General features: G+C 59.7%; 1 protein-coding gene across 1 annotated transcript; it reads right to left on the minus strand.

Annotated features, from left to right (window-relative positions):
• Positions 1 to 846: 846 nt before the first annotated feature.
• LOC135979803 (kinesin-like protein KIF21B) lies at positions 847 to 18,463 on the minus strand. The gene is given in 20 exon segments (XM_065580003.1): positions 847 to 1,235; positions 1,999 to 2,827; positions 3,525 to 3,582; positions 4,075 to 4,135; positions 4,603 to 4,768; positions 6,218 to 6,319; positions 8,681 to 8,875; positions 9,006 to 9,153; positions 9,437 to 9,666; positions 10,369 to 10,437; positions 11,685 to 11,792; positions 11,935 to 12,134; positions 13,454 to 13,645; positions 14,119 to 14,221; positions 14,925 to 15,000; positions 15,459 to 15,680; positions 16,892 to 16,955; positions 17,120 to 17,155; positions 17,158 to 17,366; positions 18,456 to 18,463. Coding segments are annotated over 19 exon segments (2,457 nt in total). The 3' UTR covers positions 847 to 1,235; positions 1,999 to 2,617.
• Positions 18,464 to 19,000: the final 537 nt, after the last annotated feature.

Below are 19,000 nucleotides of genomic sequence, written 5' to 3' on the forward strand. Positions count from 1 at the left end.
GAGCACCCCCACCCCACCTCCGAAGGGTCACAGCCCCTGGCACCAGGAGCAATCGGAGCACCTACGGGCCCCTGGCGGAAAGCTCGCCCCACCCAGAGCAGCCATGTCACCTCCTGAGGGGGACTGGGACCTGTGAGCAGCCGGCATCTCCCCACAGAGCACAGTGGGAGAGGGAGCAGGGCCCAGAAGGGGCAGGTGCGATGGCACAGCCAGTGCCACACAGAACCGGGGTAGGGCCGACTGGGAAATGGCTTCCCCACCGCCTGGGGACCCCTGCCAAGCCCAGCGCCGACGAGCCCCATGCTTCGCTGGGGACGGGATGGCGGCTTAGTGTCCTCAGCTAGCAGCCCCCTGGACCCACCTCACCCGCTTTATAACTGCAGCCAAACCCACCCAGCAGCGTCCCTGCGGGTGAAATTCTCCTCTGCCAGCAGCCAGTGTGACAGCCGCCATCTTGGCCAACACACTGGGGCCTGAACCAGGGCCCTCCAGAGCTACCAGCAGGAGCTAAAGAGCCCAGGGCTGCTAGTGGGGCTTGTGACAGCCCCAGCCCCCCAGGGGATCCCCACGGGCCCAGCGGGGGACCGGGCACTGCCACGTGTGTGCACACAACGCTAAAGGCCAGGGCACCGCTTCGGGCCTGTTCTGAGGGCTCTAGCAGTGCAATGTAACGATGAGCCTCCAGCTGGATCATCTACAGGGAGGGCATCTGCCACCCCAGGCTCTCAACAGCAGCTGCTTCTGCCTGAGCTAAAGGCCCAGGCTTGGCAGCTCAGGGGCAGCCCCGAGACAAGGTCCAGCCAGTAGAGGGGGACCAAAGACCCCCCCCTCCATATCAATGGGGTTATAGACAGGTCTGGCATAGGGCCCCTGCCCAGGGAGATGCTGCCCCATGTGAAGTTCTACTGCACCAGTATTGCAGCTCTCTGCCTTCGCCCTGGTCGCTCATGAGCCCGGCAGGAGCCTGCGGCTGACTCCAGCTGGGACTGCCGGGCCCGAGGCAGAGCGGGGACGGTACCTGGGGACAGCCATGGGAGTCACCGTCTGCCATTCACTGCTCTTGGGGCTGGGCTCCCTGGAGCTTCACCCCCCTACCCGCTCCTTGCCCCGCGAGGCTCTTACTTGTCCAGCGCGGAGCCCTGGCTCTGGTTGCTGTGAGGCGGGAGAAGACGTTGCGGTCATTGCGCGGCCTGGTGGGAGGGGATGAGGGAGGCGTGAAGCCAACGTCCGAAGTCCTGAGCCGGGGTGTTCAGAAAGAGACCCATGATCACAAGCCTGGTCCGGGGATCTACCCCCTGCCCCGCACCTCCACTCAGCACAGGGAGGCCTGAAGTGCCAGCCCATGGTGAAGTGATTATTCCCCTCTATTCGGCACTGGTGAGTCACATCTGGAGTATTGCATCCAGTTTTGGGCCCCCCGCTACAGAAAAAATGTGGACATACTGGAGAGAGTCCAGCAGAGGGCAACAAAAATGATTAGGGAGCTGGGGTACATGACTTATGAGGAGAGGCTAAGGGAACTGGGCTTGTTTAGTCTGCAGAAGAGAAGAATATGGGGGGATTTGATAGCAGCCTTCAACTACCTGAATGGGGGTTCCAAAGAGGATGGAGCTTGGCAAATGACAGAATGAGGAGTAATGGTCTCAAGTTGCAGTGAGGGAGGTCTAGGTTGGATATTAGGAAAAATGATTTCACTAGGAGGGTGGTGAAGCACTGGAATGGGTTCCCTAGGGAGGTGGTGGAATCTCCTTCCTTAGGGGTTTTTGAGGTCCGGCTTGACAAAGCCCTGGCTGGGATGCTTTAGTTGGGGATTGGTGCTGCTTTGAGCAGGGGGTTGGACTAGATGACCTCCTGAGGTCCTTTCCAACCCTGATATTCTATGATTCTATGGCACAGCTGGATCCAGCACCCAGCGTCGTGCCTGGGCACAGCCGAGTGCACAGGTTGGTCCCCGATGGGGAGCTAGGCCCATGTGCTCTCCAGCCTCTCCCCACTCACCTGGCAGGCTGCCCCCGGTCATAGGATTTCCTCCGGGTCAGAGGCGAGGTGTCCGAGCCACAGGACTGCCTAGGGCTGGAACAGAGCAAGACCTGATCCGCAATCGCCCCTCCTTTGGGCCAGGGCCCTTCAGCACTGAACATGCCTACCCCAGAGCAAGCGAGCCGAGAGCCCTGGGGCAGCGCACAGATCCACCTCCCGAGCCAGGGGTCCAGCGGGCTGGATCAGGCCCCGGCAGGGCCCAAGGCCAGGCCAGCGGCCCCGGTTAAGGGTTTGCGCTGTGAGCGCAGGTCCTGTTGGCTTCATCACCGAGACTGCTGCTGGAGAAGGCAGCTCCGTGCCTTCGATAAGAGGGCTGTGGAGACTGGACGCCCAACTCTGTCCGACAGCAGAACCCGGTTTGTGCCCGCCTTCCTCAGGCCCCATCCCCCCGACGGGCAGTTTGTGGACACTGGCAATCCAAGATGGCAGAACAAGATGGCCCCACCACTGCATGCTGGGACAGGCTGGGTCGACCGAGAGGAGTCCAGACTCAAGGCTCCAAGGGCAGAATACGATGGCCCAGCCCACCTCTTCCCCCAAGGGCCTGTAAGCACGTGGGGCCCACGCTTGCCAGGGCTTACAAGGTGCTGCCGCGGGTGGGCAGGCTGATGGTGTGGGAGACCTTATCCTTGTAGTAGGAATCCCAGATGGAAAAGCTGATCCCGTCTTCCTTGATCTCCATGAGGGACACCAAGGACTTGGTGATGTTCTTGGTGGAGATGTCCAGCGTGGGTCCCAGGCACTCGGCCGACACAGCCTTCATCTGGCCTGACAGCTTGGGTTCCCCCTGTAGCGTGGCACAGGGAGGGGAGGGCTGAGAGGCGAGGAGTTCACTGCCCCGAGGGTAGCACGTGGAGCGAGTCTGAGACACTGGCGCCCCTTGGCCATTCAGTTCCAAGAGGCCTCTGGGGCCAAGCACCCAGCAGTGGCAGATCTAGAGAAACCTTTCAGTTGGGCCCCGGTTGCCAGCATTAATGTTTCATGAGCTCATTAATGAGGGCAACAGGAAGTACCCCCTGTGCAAGGCTGAAACGTGTATGGCCCAGACTGCCGGAGCAGCTCTCCCAGGAGGATTCGGCACATGGAGGGACTGGTCCAGTCAATTAGCCTCTGGGAAGGGCGCACAGCACCAGGGCGTCACATGGGTTTTATTTGCTCCCAGAGGAGGGCTAGACAACACCAGGGCACCTTGCCTGGATTCAGGGAAGCCCAGTACAGCTCAATGATGTGGCATTTAGGGGTTTAAAGTGGGCTCTACGACTCAAGGAGCCATTTATAGGGCCAAAGTAACACGCCAGGCACGGCCGTCACCAGGAGACCAGACCCCGGGCTATTTCAGTTCCAGACCCAAGACATTCCGCCCATGGAGAAGACTCCCGCCAAGGGCCACCGCCCAGCCGTGAGCACAAACGGAGAGGGGGTACAATGGACCAAAGACCCCACATCTGGATGTTAAATGGCCCTGTCTGTGGCTGTGAACTGACCTTGAACTTGAAGTCGTCCTGGCTGGCCGAGCCCTTCATGGTGAAAGACTGGGAGAAGCTGTAGGAAACAAAGGGTTAAATGGCCGATCCCCTTTAAGGCTTAACTTAAAGCTAAAGGAAGAAACCACTGCCCATCACCCCCACCCCATAACACCCTATCACCAGCCCGGCTACGGTTCCTCCTCCCATTCCCCGAGGTACAGCCCATCCCCCGGTCCCTTTCGGGGCCCTCTTCCCTCCCAGCTCCGTCTTGCCCCTGGCCCTCAAGAGGACCCATTACTGGGACAGTTCTGTACAGCCCCTGCACGCCTGGGTTTGAGCACGGCCAGTCATCGCGTGTGAGTAGCCTGTGCACCGTCGGGTCACACGTAGGAGCTCCGAGGGGCTGGAGCATGCTCGGTGCAGACAGAACCTGGAGAATTTAGCTGCCAAGCTCTAACGGGTCTACCTTGCCAATGAGTGCCACAGAGATGCGCCCCCCTCCCTCCATAGATCCCGCCGCTCAGGGGCGCACGAGGCTGGGACACTGCACGCTCCCTGGTGCGCTTACCTCCCCTCCGAGGTCAGGCTGAACTCCGAGATCTCCTCGTCTGTGCTGGCGTAGCCGTTCTCTGCACAAGGAACGGCCGACAAGGATGCGTCAAGGCAACAGAGGGTGGGAGGGCACCGCACTGGGCTGGTCCGATCAGAGCCAGCCAGCAGGCGGTCGCCAATCAGCGTGTGGCCCTGTAGGTCCTTGGGACCCCCCCCCCCCCAGACCATTGCTATCATTAACTCTTTGCCACCAAAGCGCCATCAGTGCATCCTCACGGCTGGACAGGCTGTGACCATGTGGGCTGATACGTCTGGATGAAGCGGGCCTATCACTCCTGCCCACAGGGTCAGAGCAATGCCAAGAGCCCTGGGGTGGGCTCCATCTGTCCCAATGGGCAGACGTGCCATCTGTAGGGGCAGGGAAACACCCCAAGCCTTCCCAGCTGTTGCCAGCCCCAGGCCCCACATCAGCGCTGCCGGCTGCTTTGCCAGCCAATGCCCAGTACTCACGGGGGTCCCCAGGAGGGAAAAGCCCAGCACCCACCTTGCTGCACATTGTGGATGAGCGCCTGCAGCTCGGGGTGGGACTCCGCTTTCTCCCGCAGGGCATCCAGGATCACATGGTTCTGGGAGGAGCCGGTCACATCCGTTTGTCTCAGGCGCCCTTCAAGCAGGCGAATCTGGGCTTCTTTCTGAGCCACCTGCAGCCCCTGTTTGGCGGAGCAGGAGGTGACCTTCCGTCCAGCACACAGGACGGGCCAGTGGGTGGGACGGGGAATCAGCTCCTGGCTTCAGTCCCTGTCCCTGGGCACAGATGCAGGTTCCACACCAGCCTCACTCAGCTGCTGCTTGTACCCCTGTGACAATGTGGTTCTGGCGGAACCCAACTGAGAGTGCCAACTCAGGACAAATTGCTCAAATAGGGCAGTTACAGCCCAAGGCTGGGGTTTTTCCACCTCTAAGGCAAACCAAACCAGCCAGACTAGGAGGACTTCGGTCTCACCCCCTGGCTAACCGCAAGTCTCACAAGCGGTCTCCTTAGACACTCCAGTTTCCCAGTATTACCACCAGTGCCACTCGTTATGGGGACAAATGGTTATGAAAAGCAATACCGCAGTAAAAGAAAAAAGGTTCTCCTGATCCCAAAGGGCCAAACCCCAGACCCAGGTCAATATACAAATCAGATCTTACTCACAAATCAGGCTGTTGCCAATCCTTTAGAATCTAAAATCTAAAGGTTTATTCATAAAAGGAAAAAGATAGAGAGGAGAGTTAGAATTGGTTAAATGGAATCAATTACATACAGTAATGGCAAAGTTCTTGGTTCAGGCTTGCAGCAGCAATAGAATAAACTCCAGGTTCAAATCAAGTCTCTGGAATACATCCCCCGCTGGGATGGGTCCTCAGTCCTTTGTTCAAAGCTTCAGCGTGTAGCAAAGTTCCTTCAGAGGTATGAAGCAGGATTGAAGACCAGATGGAGATGAGGCATCCGCCTTATATAGTCTTTTCCAGGTGTAAGAACACCTTTGTTCTTACTGTGGAAAATTACAGCAAAATGGAGTCTGGAGTCACATGGGCCAGTCCCTGCATACTTTGCTGAGTTACAAGGTGTATCTGCCTTCTCTCAATGGGTCCATTGTATAGCTGATGGTCCTTAATGGGCCATCAAGCAGGCTAGGCAGAGCTAACACCATTTTGTCTGGGATGTCACCCAGCAGCATAGCAGAAGTTTGAAATACAGACAGTATAGAACCAATATTCATAACTTCAACTACAAAATTGATACACACATATAGACAGCATAATTATAACCAGTAAACCATAACCTTGTCTTAGACACCCCATTTGACCCCCTTTATACAAGATCTGGGTGCCACTACAGGACCTTGGTTGCAACAATGATCTATATGGTCCCAGAGGATATCAATAACGTCACAAACCCATTCCCCTCTCTGGGTCCAGCAGCACACAGGCCAGGCAGGCCTCTCAGTCTCCCTCACCCACGCACAAAGGATGCCCGAGGCGCAGCCAAATAGCCCTGGCTCCAAACCTCACCTGCAGCAATTGTGATCCCACGCTAACAGGGGGCCACCTGGGATCCCATGTTCTGCAATCCACCCCCCAGAGCTGCACCCCCACTTGAAGGCCCTTTGCCTGACCTTATCGATGGATGCCTTGAGGAAGTTGTCCAGCAGGAGGTGCGCCTCGGCCAAGGAGCAGGAGCTGATCACCACGGAGGTGTCGGTGGAGTCCAGCTCCTCCTACGGTGCAAGAGAGACCCCGAGGGAGGGGAATTAGAACGGCGCTGAGGGCGGTGAAGGGCAGAAAGCAGAGGGCCAGCAGAGACACCAGCGCCACGGAACCAGGGGGGTTTCCTTGACTGGCTGACGCCGGCAGGGACGCAGGTGCTCTGCGAGCAGGCGGCAGGGAAGACGACTTGCATGCCAATACTGTGCATGAGCACTCGCACTGGAAGTGTGCCTGGAACCAGGCCCCTGATTGGGCCATCTATGGGGACTGAACCACACACCTGCAGATTTAAAGAAGAGGCGCTTCTACCGCCTGGACGGCAGGAGCTGCTCGCTAGCCAGGTGACCAGAGCAGACCAAGGGCAGGTTTACACTGGGAACTTATACCAGCATAGCTATGTCTCTCCAGGGTTTGAAAATCCCACTCCCCCCCGCCCCACCATCCCGGAGAGTGTAGCTCTGCCGACCGAACTAAACAGCCACCTCCTTGGGAGATGGATTACCTACTCCAACGGGGAGCGTCTACACATAAAGCCTTGCAGCTGTAGCAGATTAAGCACAGACATATACTAAAAACCTGTTTACGACCTCCAGCTGCTAGGAGGGGAGCAGAGAGCTACACTGTGCTGAACCTGGGTCAGACCCCCCATGTCATTAACGGTGCGTCCACACAGCAAAGAAAAACCCACAGCAGCGAGCCTCTGGCCAAAGGATTCGGGCTTGCACTACGGGGCTAAAAGTAGCAGTGTAGACATTCCTGCTCATGGGCTCCAAGACCCTCCAGAGCCCAGGCTCCAGCCCTTGTGTGAATGTCTACACTCTTCGTTTTAGCCCCGTAGCCCTGCGAGCCAAGGCAATGGATCCAGGCTCTGAGACTTGTGCTGTGGGGTTTTCCTTGGAGCACAGACACCCGACAGGTGCCAGGGAGAAAGGCCTCATTATTAGGCTATTGTTTCTCTGTGGAAATATTTGATTAAACAAAAATTTCCATTCTGGTCAAAATCCCACCCTCCCTTTACAAAAATCTGACATCAGAAAAGAGACTCAATGTTTGACAACAGCTTTCAGCACAAGTTCGCGGTTTCAGAAAAGGGAAACTCTTTCCCAAGACCCGCAATTTTTTTGCCTTAAACCATCAAAACTGATTTTGAAAAACCACAAAAATCCCAGTTTCTCGGGGGGGGGGGGGGCGGGGGGGGGCGGGGAGGAGAAACTGATTTTTTCTTCCCCCTGGGAAATTTCAAAAGAAAAAACTAAAAGGGTTTGAGATTTCCTACAAAAGCAAACAGCATCTTCAACCCTCTCTCATGGCTACACCTGGAGTTGGCTCTGAATACCGGGCTGCCGCCCGTGCTTGGCTTCGGTCTAGGCTACAGGAACACCACTGTGGAACTGGGCTGGGTCGAGGCAGTTTCTCACAGGAGGTTGTGTTGCGGTATACGCAGGGAATGGAGAAAGCCCATGTTCTAAGCATGTTTGGAGCCTGGCGGCGACCCAGGCTGGAGCCTGGTGCTGACATGGGTTTTTCTGTGCACACAGACAGGATTGAGCATGGCTAGACCACGCCTTGCCCGCAGCACTGGATACACCATGGGTACATTTGTCCCATGGTACGGACAGGGCTTCCACTGACTCCAGCATGTGCAGAACTCCCATCAGGGCTGTTGGGCCTAGCAGCTGGTGGTGGACATCATGCTCTCCGCAGCCGTCCCTTCCACAAATAAACCATCCAGCACCGATGGAGACCCTGGTGGACCAACATATAAGGGGCTTCCTAAATCCTGGCCCCGACCTTGCAGACCGTGCAGCGGAAGAGGGCTGATTCTTGGCCTCTGCTGGTCCAAGCCAAGCCACAGCCATGTCCGTTAGCCTGGCGCCCACAGGCCTACGGCAGCCTATCGCACCAGCCCCGTGAGTGCTCAGGCACCTGCTGAACTGGGCCTTATACAGCCGTCATCAGCAAACAAGCAGAGAAAGCAGCCAGACTGCAACAGCTGCTCTGTGACGTTTCTGTAGGGAGGGGGCGAGCTCTGGGGGCTAAGAGCAGGGAGCCAGCTCGGCCCTGACTCACTGTGTGACCCACGACAGAACGTTTCAGCCCAATCGTTGGAGCTTAGAAAGCAAGAGGACCCTGCAAACCTGCCTCCTGCACCCCTTATGCTTAAACTGCCTAGAGGAAGAGTCCAGCCAGCCAGCCTCCTGCTCACTCCCAGTCCCCACCCCAACTATCAACCAGCCCCCAGAGCACCCCCTTTCCCTTACAGCACACAATGCCCTGGGGTGATCTCCCCTGCTCCCCCTCCCGTGAGACCAACTCCCCATATACAGACACCCTGCACCTCGCCCCCGCCCGCAGGCCCCCTCCCCCGGCACCTTGGTCTCCTCCAGCTGCATGATGGTGGCCTGGCAGTCGGCGATGCTGTCGGTGATGTAGTCAATGTTGGCTGTCAGCACCTCGATCTCCTCGTTCAGCTCCTGCAGGCCCTTCTGCTCCTCCGGGCTCTCCGCCTGCAGCTTTCCCCTCTTCCCCTGCAGCGCCTCCTGCAGCAGCGCCAGCTCCTCGCGTTTCTGGGGGGCGGGTGGGAAGGAAACGCCTCAGCTGGCGCTGTCCAGGTGCCAGCAGCCTCCCAGCACTCCTGGCCCTCGGTCATGCTCAGACCACCCAATCCCCACCAGGGCACTGCCCCCCACACCTCACCTTGATCAGCCGCTCCATATCCGCCTCCAGGTTGACGATGGTCATCTTCTGCATGACAACGTCAAAGATGCGCCGCTCCAGCGACTGCCACTTGAGCCGGGCCGCCTTGCTGAAGGTCTGGCTCATCCCCTTCTTTGGGAACTTCTTCCTGCAGTGGGATGGGACATGGTCGGGGGCTTCCACCAGGCGGGCGCTCGGCCATCACGCCCACTAGTGCTCAGGACAGAGGGGCATTTACACATCAGGTCTCCAGCCAATGTGGAGAGTCTCACGTGTCAAACCACATGGCAGAGTCGCCCACGATGATAGAGCGATCGTTTCCCGTGTTCCCACAGAACTCCGCTCCCATCTAACACCCAGGAGCCCGGGGCCTGAGGGCCAAGCAGGGAACGAGGCCGCGGGGGACACAGATTCGGAAGCACTGGTCTGACCTGACGGGCCGAGCCCCATTCACGCAGGGCGAAGGGTCTCTCAGGAAGTGGTCGATTTTCAGGTTCCACTGGCGCATGATGCTGGAGACCGAGCGAGAGCCGGACTTCGGTTCCGAGGAGGTGGTGCTGACGGACACCTCCGCACTCGAGTCCAGCATGGCTGGCTTCTGACTCGGCCTCCCAGAGACCGGGTCCGACATGGGCTTGGCCAGGCGGCGCAGAGCAGAGACCTGGGTGAGAGCAGTGCCTGAGGGCTGGGCCTCCTGGGAACACCCGCAGGGGGCATCGCCCCCCAGCCGCAGAGCGACTCCAACGCTTCTCAGGTGGCAAAGTGAGCCCGGGAGCAGCTGAGCACCTTTCAAGAGAGCTGAGCCTATCTGGGCTGGGTGAAGGTCCGGTACCCGTGGATAGCAGTTTCCCCAGAATGCATCAGGAGGGGCTGGGATCGAAGCACCGCACCATCCCGCGAGCTGTACGGGTGCTGGGGCAGGAGGCAGCCTGGACGAGTCACGTGACCAACTCAGCTGCCAGGACCCAGCTCCAGGAAGGAGGGAGGGGGACACAGCCTGTTGTGCACAGTCGCACATGGCATGCAGAGAATTCCTCCTTCCTGACCCCAGAAGATCAGCTGCCCCCGGAGGCAGGCGTTTCCTCCCTCGCAATCACTGTCATCTCCTGCCTGGTTACTCCTGGCCATAAAATCACCAGGCTCTGTGGGAAATCCACCCCACCCAGGGCCAGCGCCTTGGGAACAACCCAGCATTGGCGGAGCACGACCCACTGGGACAGCAGAGGGGACTATTCCGTCTGGAGAGGCCCCAGGGCCCTGCCCTGCCAACGGCCCGATCCAGGAGCCAGGCCTCAGCGCCCACCCAGTCACGGCCCCGTGAGTGGCTCTCCAGACCCCCGCAGGTGCAGGGGCTGGCACTCACCTCCTGGGTTTTCCTTCGCAGCACGATTTCCTGCTGCTGCTTCTGAGACTCCAGCGCCCGGATCTGAAACTGCGCGGGAGAGAAGCCGAGCCTGTCGAGTCCTGAGTGGGCGTGAGCCGCTAAAGAGGAACCCAGGGTCTGGGGTAGAACCCATGGCAGCAATGGGGGAAGGGGAGGGGACCCAGGGCTCCCCCACCCCCTTGCCTGGGGCCAGCACATGGCATGTTCTCAGTGCAGGCCATGGGCCAGATTTTGATCTCACCAGCAGCGGTATAAAACCTGGAGCAACTGGGGCTAATCGGGATTTATTCTGCTGTAACCGATGGCAGCACTGTGGCATTTGTACCTGTCCTGAGCAGCAACCAGAGATGCAGGAGAAAGCAATCACCTCCTCTGACCTGGGGAAGGCGGAACCTGCCACCCCACCAGGTGCTGATCTCAAGGGATGGACAGACAGATGGACATGTGGTTGGGAAGGGGACGTGCTGCGCCTTCAGCAGAGGGAGGAGTCCCCAGACAGACAGTGGGGTGGCTGGTTTCTGCACAGGGTGCCCAGCACACAGCTCCCCAACCAGGCAGGGTTTTACGCTGTTCTATGCTGCCGGCCCCATTCTTGGCTTCACAGGACCTGCAGGCCTTGGCCGGCCAAGTCGGGCACTGATCCCAGCATCCGGGCACCCAGAAGAGCTCTAACACACTGTCGAGCAGAGGTAGGGCAGGATTGAACGTGGAATGTTCTCGATGCAGGTGACGGCTGGATTCACATCGCAGGAGCAGCAGTGTAAATCTGGAGCGACTCCGCTAATGTCAATGCAGTTACTCCAGATTTACAACGAGCGTAATAGAGAGTGGAATCCGGTCCTCTGTTGGTGCAGCGCTTGCTCCAGATTTCCCATCGCCTTGCTCAGCCATCCCTGCGGCTCAGCCCCAGCTTTGCAGGGCTCCCCTGCTGCCCCATATCCTGAATGGCCCCACTCCCTGTCTCAGCCCTGCTCCGTCACAGGGGCTCCCCTGCCCCACCCTGCGTCAGGGACTCTGGGTGCAGGCTGGCTCACCCAGGTAACTGCTCACCTGTGTCAGGTCCCCTCTCCTGTGCACATCATGCATCAGCGAGGGCTCTCCAGCACCCTCCCCATCTGGTCCCGAGGAGCCTGGCTTGGGGCATCTCCCCAGGAAAGGCCCAGACCCCTTGGAGAACCCGCACTCCCCGCTGCACCCTGGCCAGCTGGTGTGGGAGCTCAGAGCCAAGTGAGGGGCACAGGCCCCAGCCAGAGCTGCCCTATCTGCAGAGCCCTGGTGAGGAGCTGGGTTCTCACCTCCTGCCTGCGCTGCTCCTTCTTCAGCTGGGCGATCTCCCGATTCCGCTTGGTCTCCACCAGCCGCCTCCACTGCTGCTCCTTCCGCGTCTGCTTCATCAGTGCCACCTGCGGGCCCCCCGACAGCCACACCCAGCATAAGGAGTGTGCACAAGGGGCTGTGCCCATCCACCGCCCCTCCCCAGTTTGAAGAGCTAGCACAAGCGGGCCATGCCCCTCCAGCCCTCTCCTCCTCTGCCCAGCCAGGTACCTTCGCCTTCTTCATCTCTGCCACCTCAGCCTGCAGCTTCTTGAGCTCCCGCTCATAGCGCGACTGGTTCTTGAGCAGGCGAGCGTGTTCCTTCTGGGCTGCCTGCAGCTTCTGCAGGTCCCGATTCATTTCCTTCAGCCGCTTCTCGTAGTCTGCCTTGATCTTATTGGCCTTCTCCTCCGTGTAGCATTCCAAGGTGCCTGAAGGGGGTGGCGCAGAGACGCTCAGAGTGCCAGGCTAGGCCGAGCCCATCACGCTCCATCCCATCCAGCTGCCCCCTGGACCCACCAGGCCCCCAGGGAAAGCACCCTCAGTGGGGGGCACTTTAGATTAACTCTTGGCCTCCAGGGACAGGCCTGCCTGGTCCAGCAGCTCAGGAGATGTTCAATGGCCGAGTAGCCCAGAGCAGTCATTGCCTGCAAGCTAGAACCATGGGCTAGGGTGTCCCCACTCCGGGGTACTCTCTCTGCACTGGGCACCTCCCTGACCCACTGATCATTTCATACAATTTAAAGCAAATACAAGTTGTTTAATTAACAATTAATTTTAAAAAAGAATAAGGAAAAATGGGAAAGGTTAAAGGAAAACACATCACCCCGCTCTGTGGCAGGGAACATCACAACCAGTGTCTCTGGAACGTCAGGGCAGGTCACCGTCTGTTCCTTGTAGGTCCCAGGCTCCTTCTCAGGCCCTGGCTGTGCTGCGGAGACGCTGCGGGTCGGACACTTGCTCTGGCGGTGGCCCCACGCTCTCAGGCTCTAGGTGGCAGGACCCTTTTTCCCAGCGTCGCCCCCGCCCGGTCAGGGTTATGATCCCCCCTCCGAGTCTGGCCTGCAAGGCCTCTTGGCTGAGGCATCTCCCTGTGCTGGGCCCACTGCCCAGGGTCCCCCTCACTCTCCCCAGCTGCTCACCGCACCCAGCTCCGGACGGCTCCAGCCCCGGCTCCAGCTCCACTCGGCCTCAGCACGGCTGCTGCTGCTCTGCCTTCAGCTCCCTGGGCTGCTTGTCTGGCGCCTCGGGCTCTGGTTGCTGCAGCTCTGCCCCCAGGACAGCTCTGCTCTCTCTGGGCTGTGCTCTGGCTTTGCGGCTGCAGCTCTGCTCCCAGCAGGTCAGCTCGGGCAACTGCTCTCTCCTTAGCTCGGCCCCACCCTGTCTGACCCAGGCAATTCCAGCTCACCCGGAGGAGGGGACCCCGCCTGGCCTCCTGACTCCCTGATTAGCTGCCCGCCCTGTCAATCAGGCTGATCTGGAGCATTGGCCTCTCCCCATTGTCCCTGGGGACTGTCAGTCTCAGGCTCCTGATTTGCCATCGACCCCTCCCCTTTTAGTGCTGGGAGCAGCCAAGCAAAACCCCCCCACTGAATGTTAGTAAGGGGGCAACAGTCCCCTTACACAGGGACAGGGCCCAGTTTGGGCCTCATTGGGCGCCGGGAGAACCCCAGGGTTTCTCCTGCCAGCGCTGGCTCAGAGGACCCGTGCGATGGGATGAGCAGGGGGGTGGAGGGGGCACTGCCCGTACTGAGGTTCTGCAGCACCCGGTCCCTCTCCAGCTGGGTGTCGCGGATCTTGTTCTGCAGCAGGATCAGCTTCTCCTCGTACTGGTGCTTGAGGGTCTGCAGGCGCCGCTGGCTGTTCTCCAGCTCGTCAGTCAGCTTCTGCTTGATCTCGATCTCGCAGGCCAGGTCGGCCAGATCAGCCTGGAAATTCACCACTAGAGGTGGGGGGAGAGTCAGGCAGCCAGGCAGTCCCGGGGAGGTCAGGAGGAGAGAGCCAGGCAGCCCTGGGCCGGCCTGGAGAGGGGAGGGGCAGTGCCTGGCTCACGGGTCCCCTATGGACTCTGGCATTGCAGAGGAAAGGAGGCAGATGAGGCAGGACTCAGAGGGGATGGCATCTCGCTCCTGCGGTCTTAGCCTTGCCTGGGTACCCGAAGGCGAATGCGGGGGGCTGAGGAGGAAGGGACAGAGCTTGGCAGCCAGGCCTGTGCCACTGAGCACCAGCTGAGCCGGACCACCTTAGCACCCTGACTGGCACCTCGTGCACCTCCAGCCAAGACCTGCCCAGCTCACCCTACAGGCCCACTGCAGCCGCCTACCGCCTCCCCAAAAGGGGCACAGCCCTGAGTCACTGCAGATATCCCCGGCCCCAGCCTGAGCACAGAGCAAGGCGCCGTGCCCACCGAGTTACCCTTCTCCTCCGCATCGGAGTCCGAGTCCACCAGGCTCTCGTCGCTGCCCGAATCCTCGTCCTCATCCTCACAGCCACTCTCCTCCCGCTCCTCCTCCTCCTCCTGGGAAAGAAGCGCAGGGTTAGGGCAGAGATCAGGAGCCTTCGGCCCCTCTCCTATCGTCGCAGGGGCTCAGGCCTCTCCCCATCCGCCACCCCCAGATGTGGGTGAATTAAAGCGATTGCCTCGGAAACCAGTGCCAGGCAGAGGCAGGAGAGAGGACGTTTGACCCGGGGCCAGGGGCAGGGCTGATCCCTGTGTGCAAAGGGAGTGGGCCATGTCTGGGGAGTTCCCCCCACCCTCCCCGCTGAGATGGCAGTTGAAAATGAAGGACCTGATGAGAACCTCCGGGACGGCTGGGGCAGAGGGGACACGGTTCATGGGACAAAGCCCAGCTGCACGGAAAGGCCTGTGGCTAGTTGCCCTGCCCCACCTGTTGCCAGGGTGTCAGATGGCACAGGGCACTGCCAGGGGGCAGAGGGGACTGTCCTACCCGCCATCCTTGGCCATGCCCTGTCCCCACTCTCCACACCTAGGCAGGGCCAAACAGCAGCAGACTGGCTGCCCTATGGGGGGTGGTCATGGACCCTGCCCCTGCCCCCCGGATCCCCTGCCACTCCCACAGACAGGCTGGGCTTTGCCCCACCTCCCAGGGTGCGGCAGGACACAGCTGCCCCAAGCGCCGGCGAGGCACAGAGAAGGCCGCTGGCATTCTGGCTAGCAATCGGGCTCCCACCCCGCACTCCACGGGGGAAGCCTCCCCCACCTCCTTGTTCTCATCCGTCTCCTCCCAGTTCTCCTGCTGCAGCTTTGGCCTCTTCTTAAAGGCCTCCTTCTCCAGGCTGCCAGGAAGAGACGGGATGAACCCCGGTGACAGGGGAGCCCTGGCACACGGTCCCCTTAGACCATACATCCCCAACACCCTCCATCTCAGAGCCCTTCAGGAACCCAGCTTCACTGCCCTCCAGAGGGACGGGCCAGGCAGTGTTACCAGATGGGGAGACTGAGGCACAAGGAGGGGAAGGGACTCACCCAAGGTCATGTGGCACGTCAGAGGCAGAGCTGAGAAAAGAACCCAGGAGTCCTGATTCTCTGCTGTATGGCTTTGGCTTCCCAGGGATGGGGCAGGACCATGTCTGGACCAGCAGGGCTGATGGGGGCTGGAGGGTACCAGGGCTGGAAGCCAAGGGACAAGTGGGCATCCCAATAACTATGGTCCTGCCATAATAATGAAGAGCCAGGGGTGGGAGCACCCAGAACAGCCCCCGCCCTCTGTTCCCAGCAAGGAGTTGGCCATCACCTCTTCCTCCGCTGCCTGGTCTCCTTCTTCAGCCGCTCCAGGTCCTGCTTGGCCCGCCGGAGGACTTCGGTGGCCTCTGCCTCCATGGAGACCACGGGGCTGCTGAGCGCCCCCAGGCCTGGGCCTGGAGATGAGCCCAGGGAGTACGGGGGCCTGGAGGAGACCCGCGACAGACTCCGGCGGAGCGACTCGTTCATGGCTTCGCTCTCCAAGAGCTTTGTCCTGGGGATCGGAGGGGCTTTTGGTTACGGAGATCTGCTGCCCTGGGCAGATGTCCAAACACCCCAGGGGAAAAGACACCCCCTCCCCCCAACCTCTAAGGAGGGGTGACCAGGAGAGTGTGTATCTGGAACCTAAACTGCCCTCGCTCAGCTCGGACAAAGGGGCTCAGGGCTCTGCTCCCGGGGAGGGGTGCTGCAGAAGCACATCGCAGGGAAGGAAAGCTGGCATGGCCACCACTAACCATCTGCATGCCTCTCGTGGGAGCAAAGAGTCACAGCAGATGCCACTGCATGGATTTAGTGCCTTCACTTAGATGGCAATGCAGCCCAGGCCACGTCACAAAGGCCCCAGGGCTTCCCACCAGGTCTGAACGCTAACGGGAGAGAAGCAACCCTATGGCCGACAGCCAGTTCTCAACAGCCACGGTGATACGCTGACATGGCAGCCTAAGGGTTAATCTTCAGCAGCGGCTGCGCTAGACACGGTGGGGCACCTCTGTTTTCTAGCATTACGGACAGGGGTCTGGATCCTCAGCGGGAGGGGCGTAAATCGGCATTGCTCCAGGGACCCCAGTGGGACAACGCTGATTTTACACCAGCTGAGAATCTGGCCCAGAACGAGCGAGGGGATTCCTGTCTCCGGGGTTGTCAGTTTCTCCAGCACGAAATCCACATTTAGGAGCAGCACTAGCTATCAGACTGCATTTCAATGTACCCCTGGGAGGCATTTAAGTCTGGATCAGCCAAGGCTCCAGAGAAAGCTTGGGAGCACAAGGGCCGGACAGGACGCCCTACAGGATGGAGACATTTCCATCTCGAATGTGGGGCTTTTATTTATATTTCAGCAGCACCGAGAGAGACAGGATCAAGGCCCTGTTGTGCCAGGTGCTGCACACACCCATGAGATGGGCGCTGCCCCAAAGCGCCGACAATCTCAATGGTCGCATCAGATCAAAGGCAAGAGAGAGGGGAAGTGACTTACCCAAGGTCATTGGCAGAGCTGCGATGCCAGCCTACTATTTGAACCCAGTGCCCGCGGCACCAGTCACCCAGCCGGGAGCGGCAGAGCCAGAGAGGGAATCTGGGCCTCCAGAGCCCCAGGTCAGCAGCCCCCCCGCTAGCCCGCACTGCCTCTTTGCAGGTCCTCTCAAGCTGCACGCGATACGCGGCCCCCCCAGACGGGCAGAAGGAGAGAACGTGACCCACGCCCACCTGAGCTGCTCGATCTCCCGGATGTAGTTCAGGATCAGGGCGCTGATGGCCTCGTTGCCGTCACCTGGAGGGACAGAATTAGGATCATGGACTAGATCAGAAACACCTAGCAGCTGGGCTGCCAATCAGCTGCCCTTGGACCTGAGCTCTGGGGTGGCTGTAATTTTCGTGGGACCGATCCGCATGCCGCACCTCGCAGACACGTTCTCCGGAGGTGCCCATCCTCACCTGCCTTGGCCAGTATCAAATTGGCCTCCTGGCTCTCAGGTGGGTGACCCGGCTGTTGATGGCATCAATGGCCTCCTGCATGGCCTTCACCCTCATGCGCAAGGTGGCGTTCTCCTTCTGGAGCATGGTGTTCTCCTGGAACAAGTCACTGTAGCCATCGACGCCATCCTCCCCGATCACACGCTTGCCCTGCGGGGAGAGGAGAAAGGGAGATGCAGAGAGGGCAAAGCCACAGCGTCGGTCAGCCCTGGCCAAACCCAGCCGGCCACGTGCTCAATGGTGCCGCACTGAGGAAGATGGGTAGGGTAACCCTACGTCCCGTTTCGGCTGGCACAAGTCCCTTTTTTAAGCCATGTCCCGGGCATCCCGACTTTTTTTTTGGCAAAAGTGGGCATTTGTCTCCAAGGGCAAACGGGACAAACACCCAGTTTTGTCAAGAAAGTGGGGTGCAGAGGAACATGGAGGGGAGGCCGGGATCCAGCGGGGGGCAGGCAGGGCTCAGGTGAGCAGTGATGCTGGCCCCAGCCTTTGGGAAATAGTCGGCCTATCCCGTATGTGCTTTGCTGCTCGCCCCAGCCCTGCCTACCCTCTGCACAGGGAGGGGGGCTCGCGTGAGCGGCTCAGGCCAGCCCCACATGGGGGGAGGGACTCAGGCAAGTGGCTCGAGGCAGCCCCGTGGGGGGGGGGGAGGAGGAGGGACTCAGGCCAGTCCCACGGGGTGTTCTGTTTTCCCTTTGGGAAATATGGTCACCTTAAAGATGGGTCACAGCAAGAGGAGCAGGGAAAAGGCAGAGACTCAAAAAATGGCAGGCGTGCCCGTGGGAAGGCAGAAACAGGGAGCAGCTGACATGCTGTAAGTGCCTTTTACTCAGGTAAGTTACTGATTTGAGCCCCATGATGGCAGGAGCTGAGCACCTCCCAGTTTAATGCATTTACCCTCATGCACCCCCAGGGGGCAGGGCAGTGCTCTGACCCCGGCTGGGCAGATGGGGATTCAGGCCCTGAGGCTAAGGGAGTTGCCCAAGGTCACACGGGGAGTTTGTGGCAGAGCAAGGACTTGACCACAGGGCTCCCAAGTCCCAGGCCAGTGCCATGACCACTGGGCCATCCTTCCTCTCGGGCTGGGGAGATACATGACTCAGCTCAATAGCAACCTCTGGCTGCCTAAGGGCTGGTGCTCCTGGGAAACCAGTCCAGCCAAGCTCAGCATGAAGCAGGATGTCTGATATGCCGCACAGGACAGGGATATAAAGCAGGAGGTGCCTTCCCAGCTCCAAAAGATACCCTGAAGCCTTCTCCCTGTTCAGACATGACATACAGCCCTTGAACAGCCTACCTCGCCATAGTCCCTTGCATCCTACCCACAAACTACAGCACCACTGAAACACAGCCATCTCTGGGGTGGAGCCCAGTGCCACAGCATACACCGCACCCAGGAGGGCATGGTGCTGGCCAAGGCCAGCAGAGGAGTAGCTGTACACACAGCATGGGGCCAGATCTGTGCAGGGGAGGCAGGAATACTTTCCCCATGCCATTCGAGGCTGTGTTGCTGCAGCTGGGATTTGAACCTGTGACAGCAAGGAGTCCAGGTCATACCCAGGCTTTGTACATGCAAGTAGGTCTCCCTCTAGCAGCCAGCCCCAGCGACCACAACAGCCTGCCACAAACTCAGTTAGTGGAGTTACTCCATTAGCCCAAGCGGCAGGGGCCGGCGTGGAAGGTCCTGGGTTCGATCCTCACTGGTGACCCGAGTGGGCCGTACACACACGAGGCTTCACCTGCTCAGCCGCCCCTTACCACCTTGTACTCCATGAGCTCCATCTGGAGGCGGGCGATCTCGGCCTGCAGGGCGCTGATCTGCTGGCTGATTTTGTCCTGGTT

Source organism: Chrysemys picta, unplaced genomic scaffold, assembly GCF_011386835.1.
Source record: "Chrysemys picta bellii isolate R12L10 unplaced genomic scaffold, ASM1138683v2 scaf1238, whole genome shotgun sequence".
Classification (NCBI taxonomy): domain Eukaryota; kingdom Metazoa; phylum Chordata; order Testudines; family Emydidae; genus Chrysemys; species Chrysemys picta.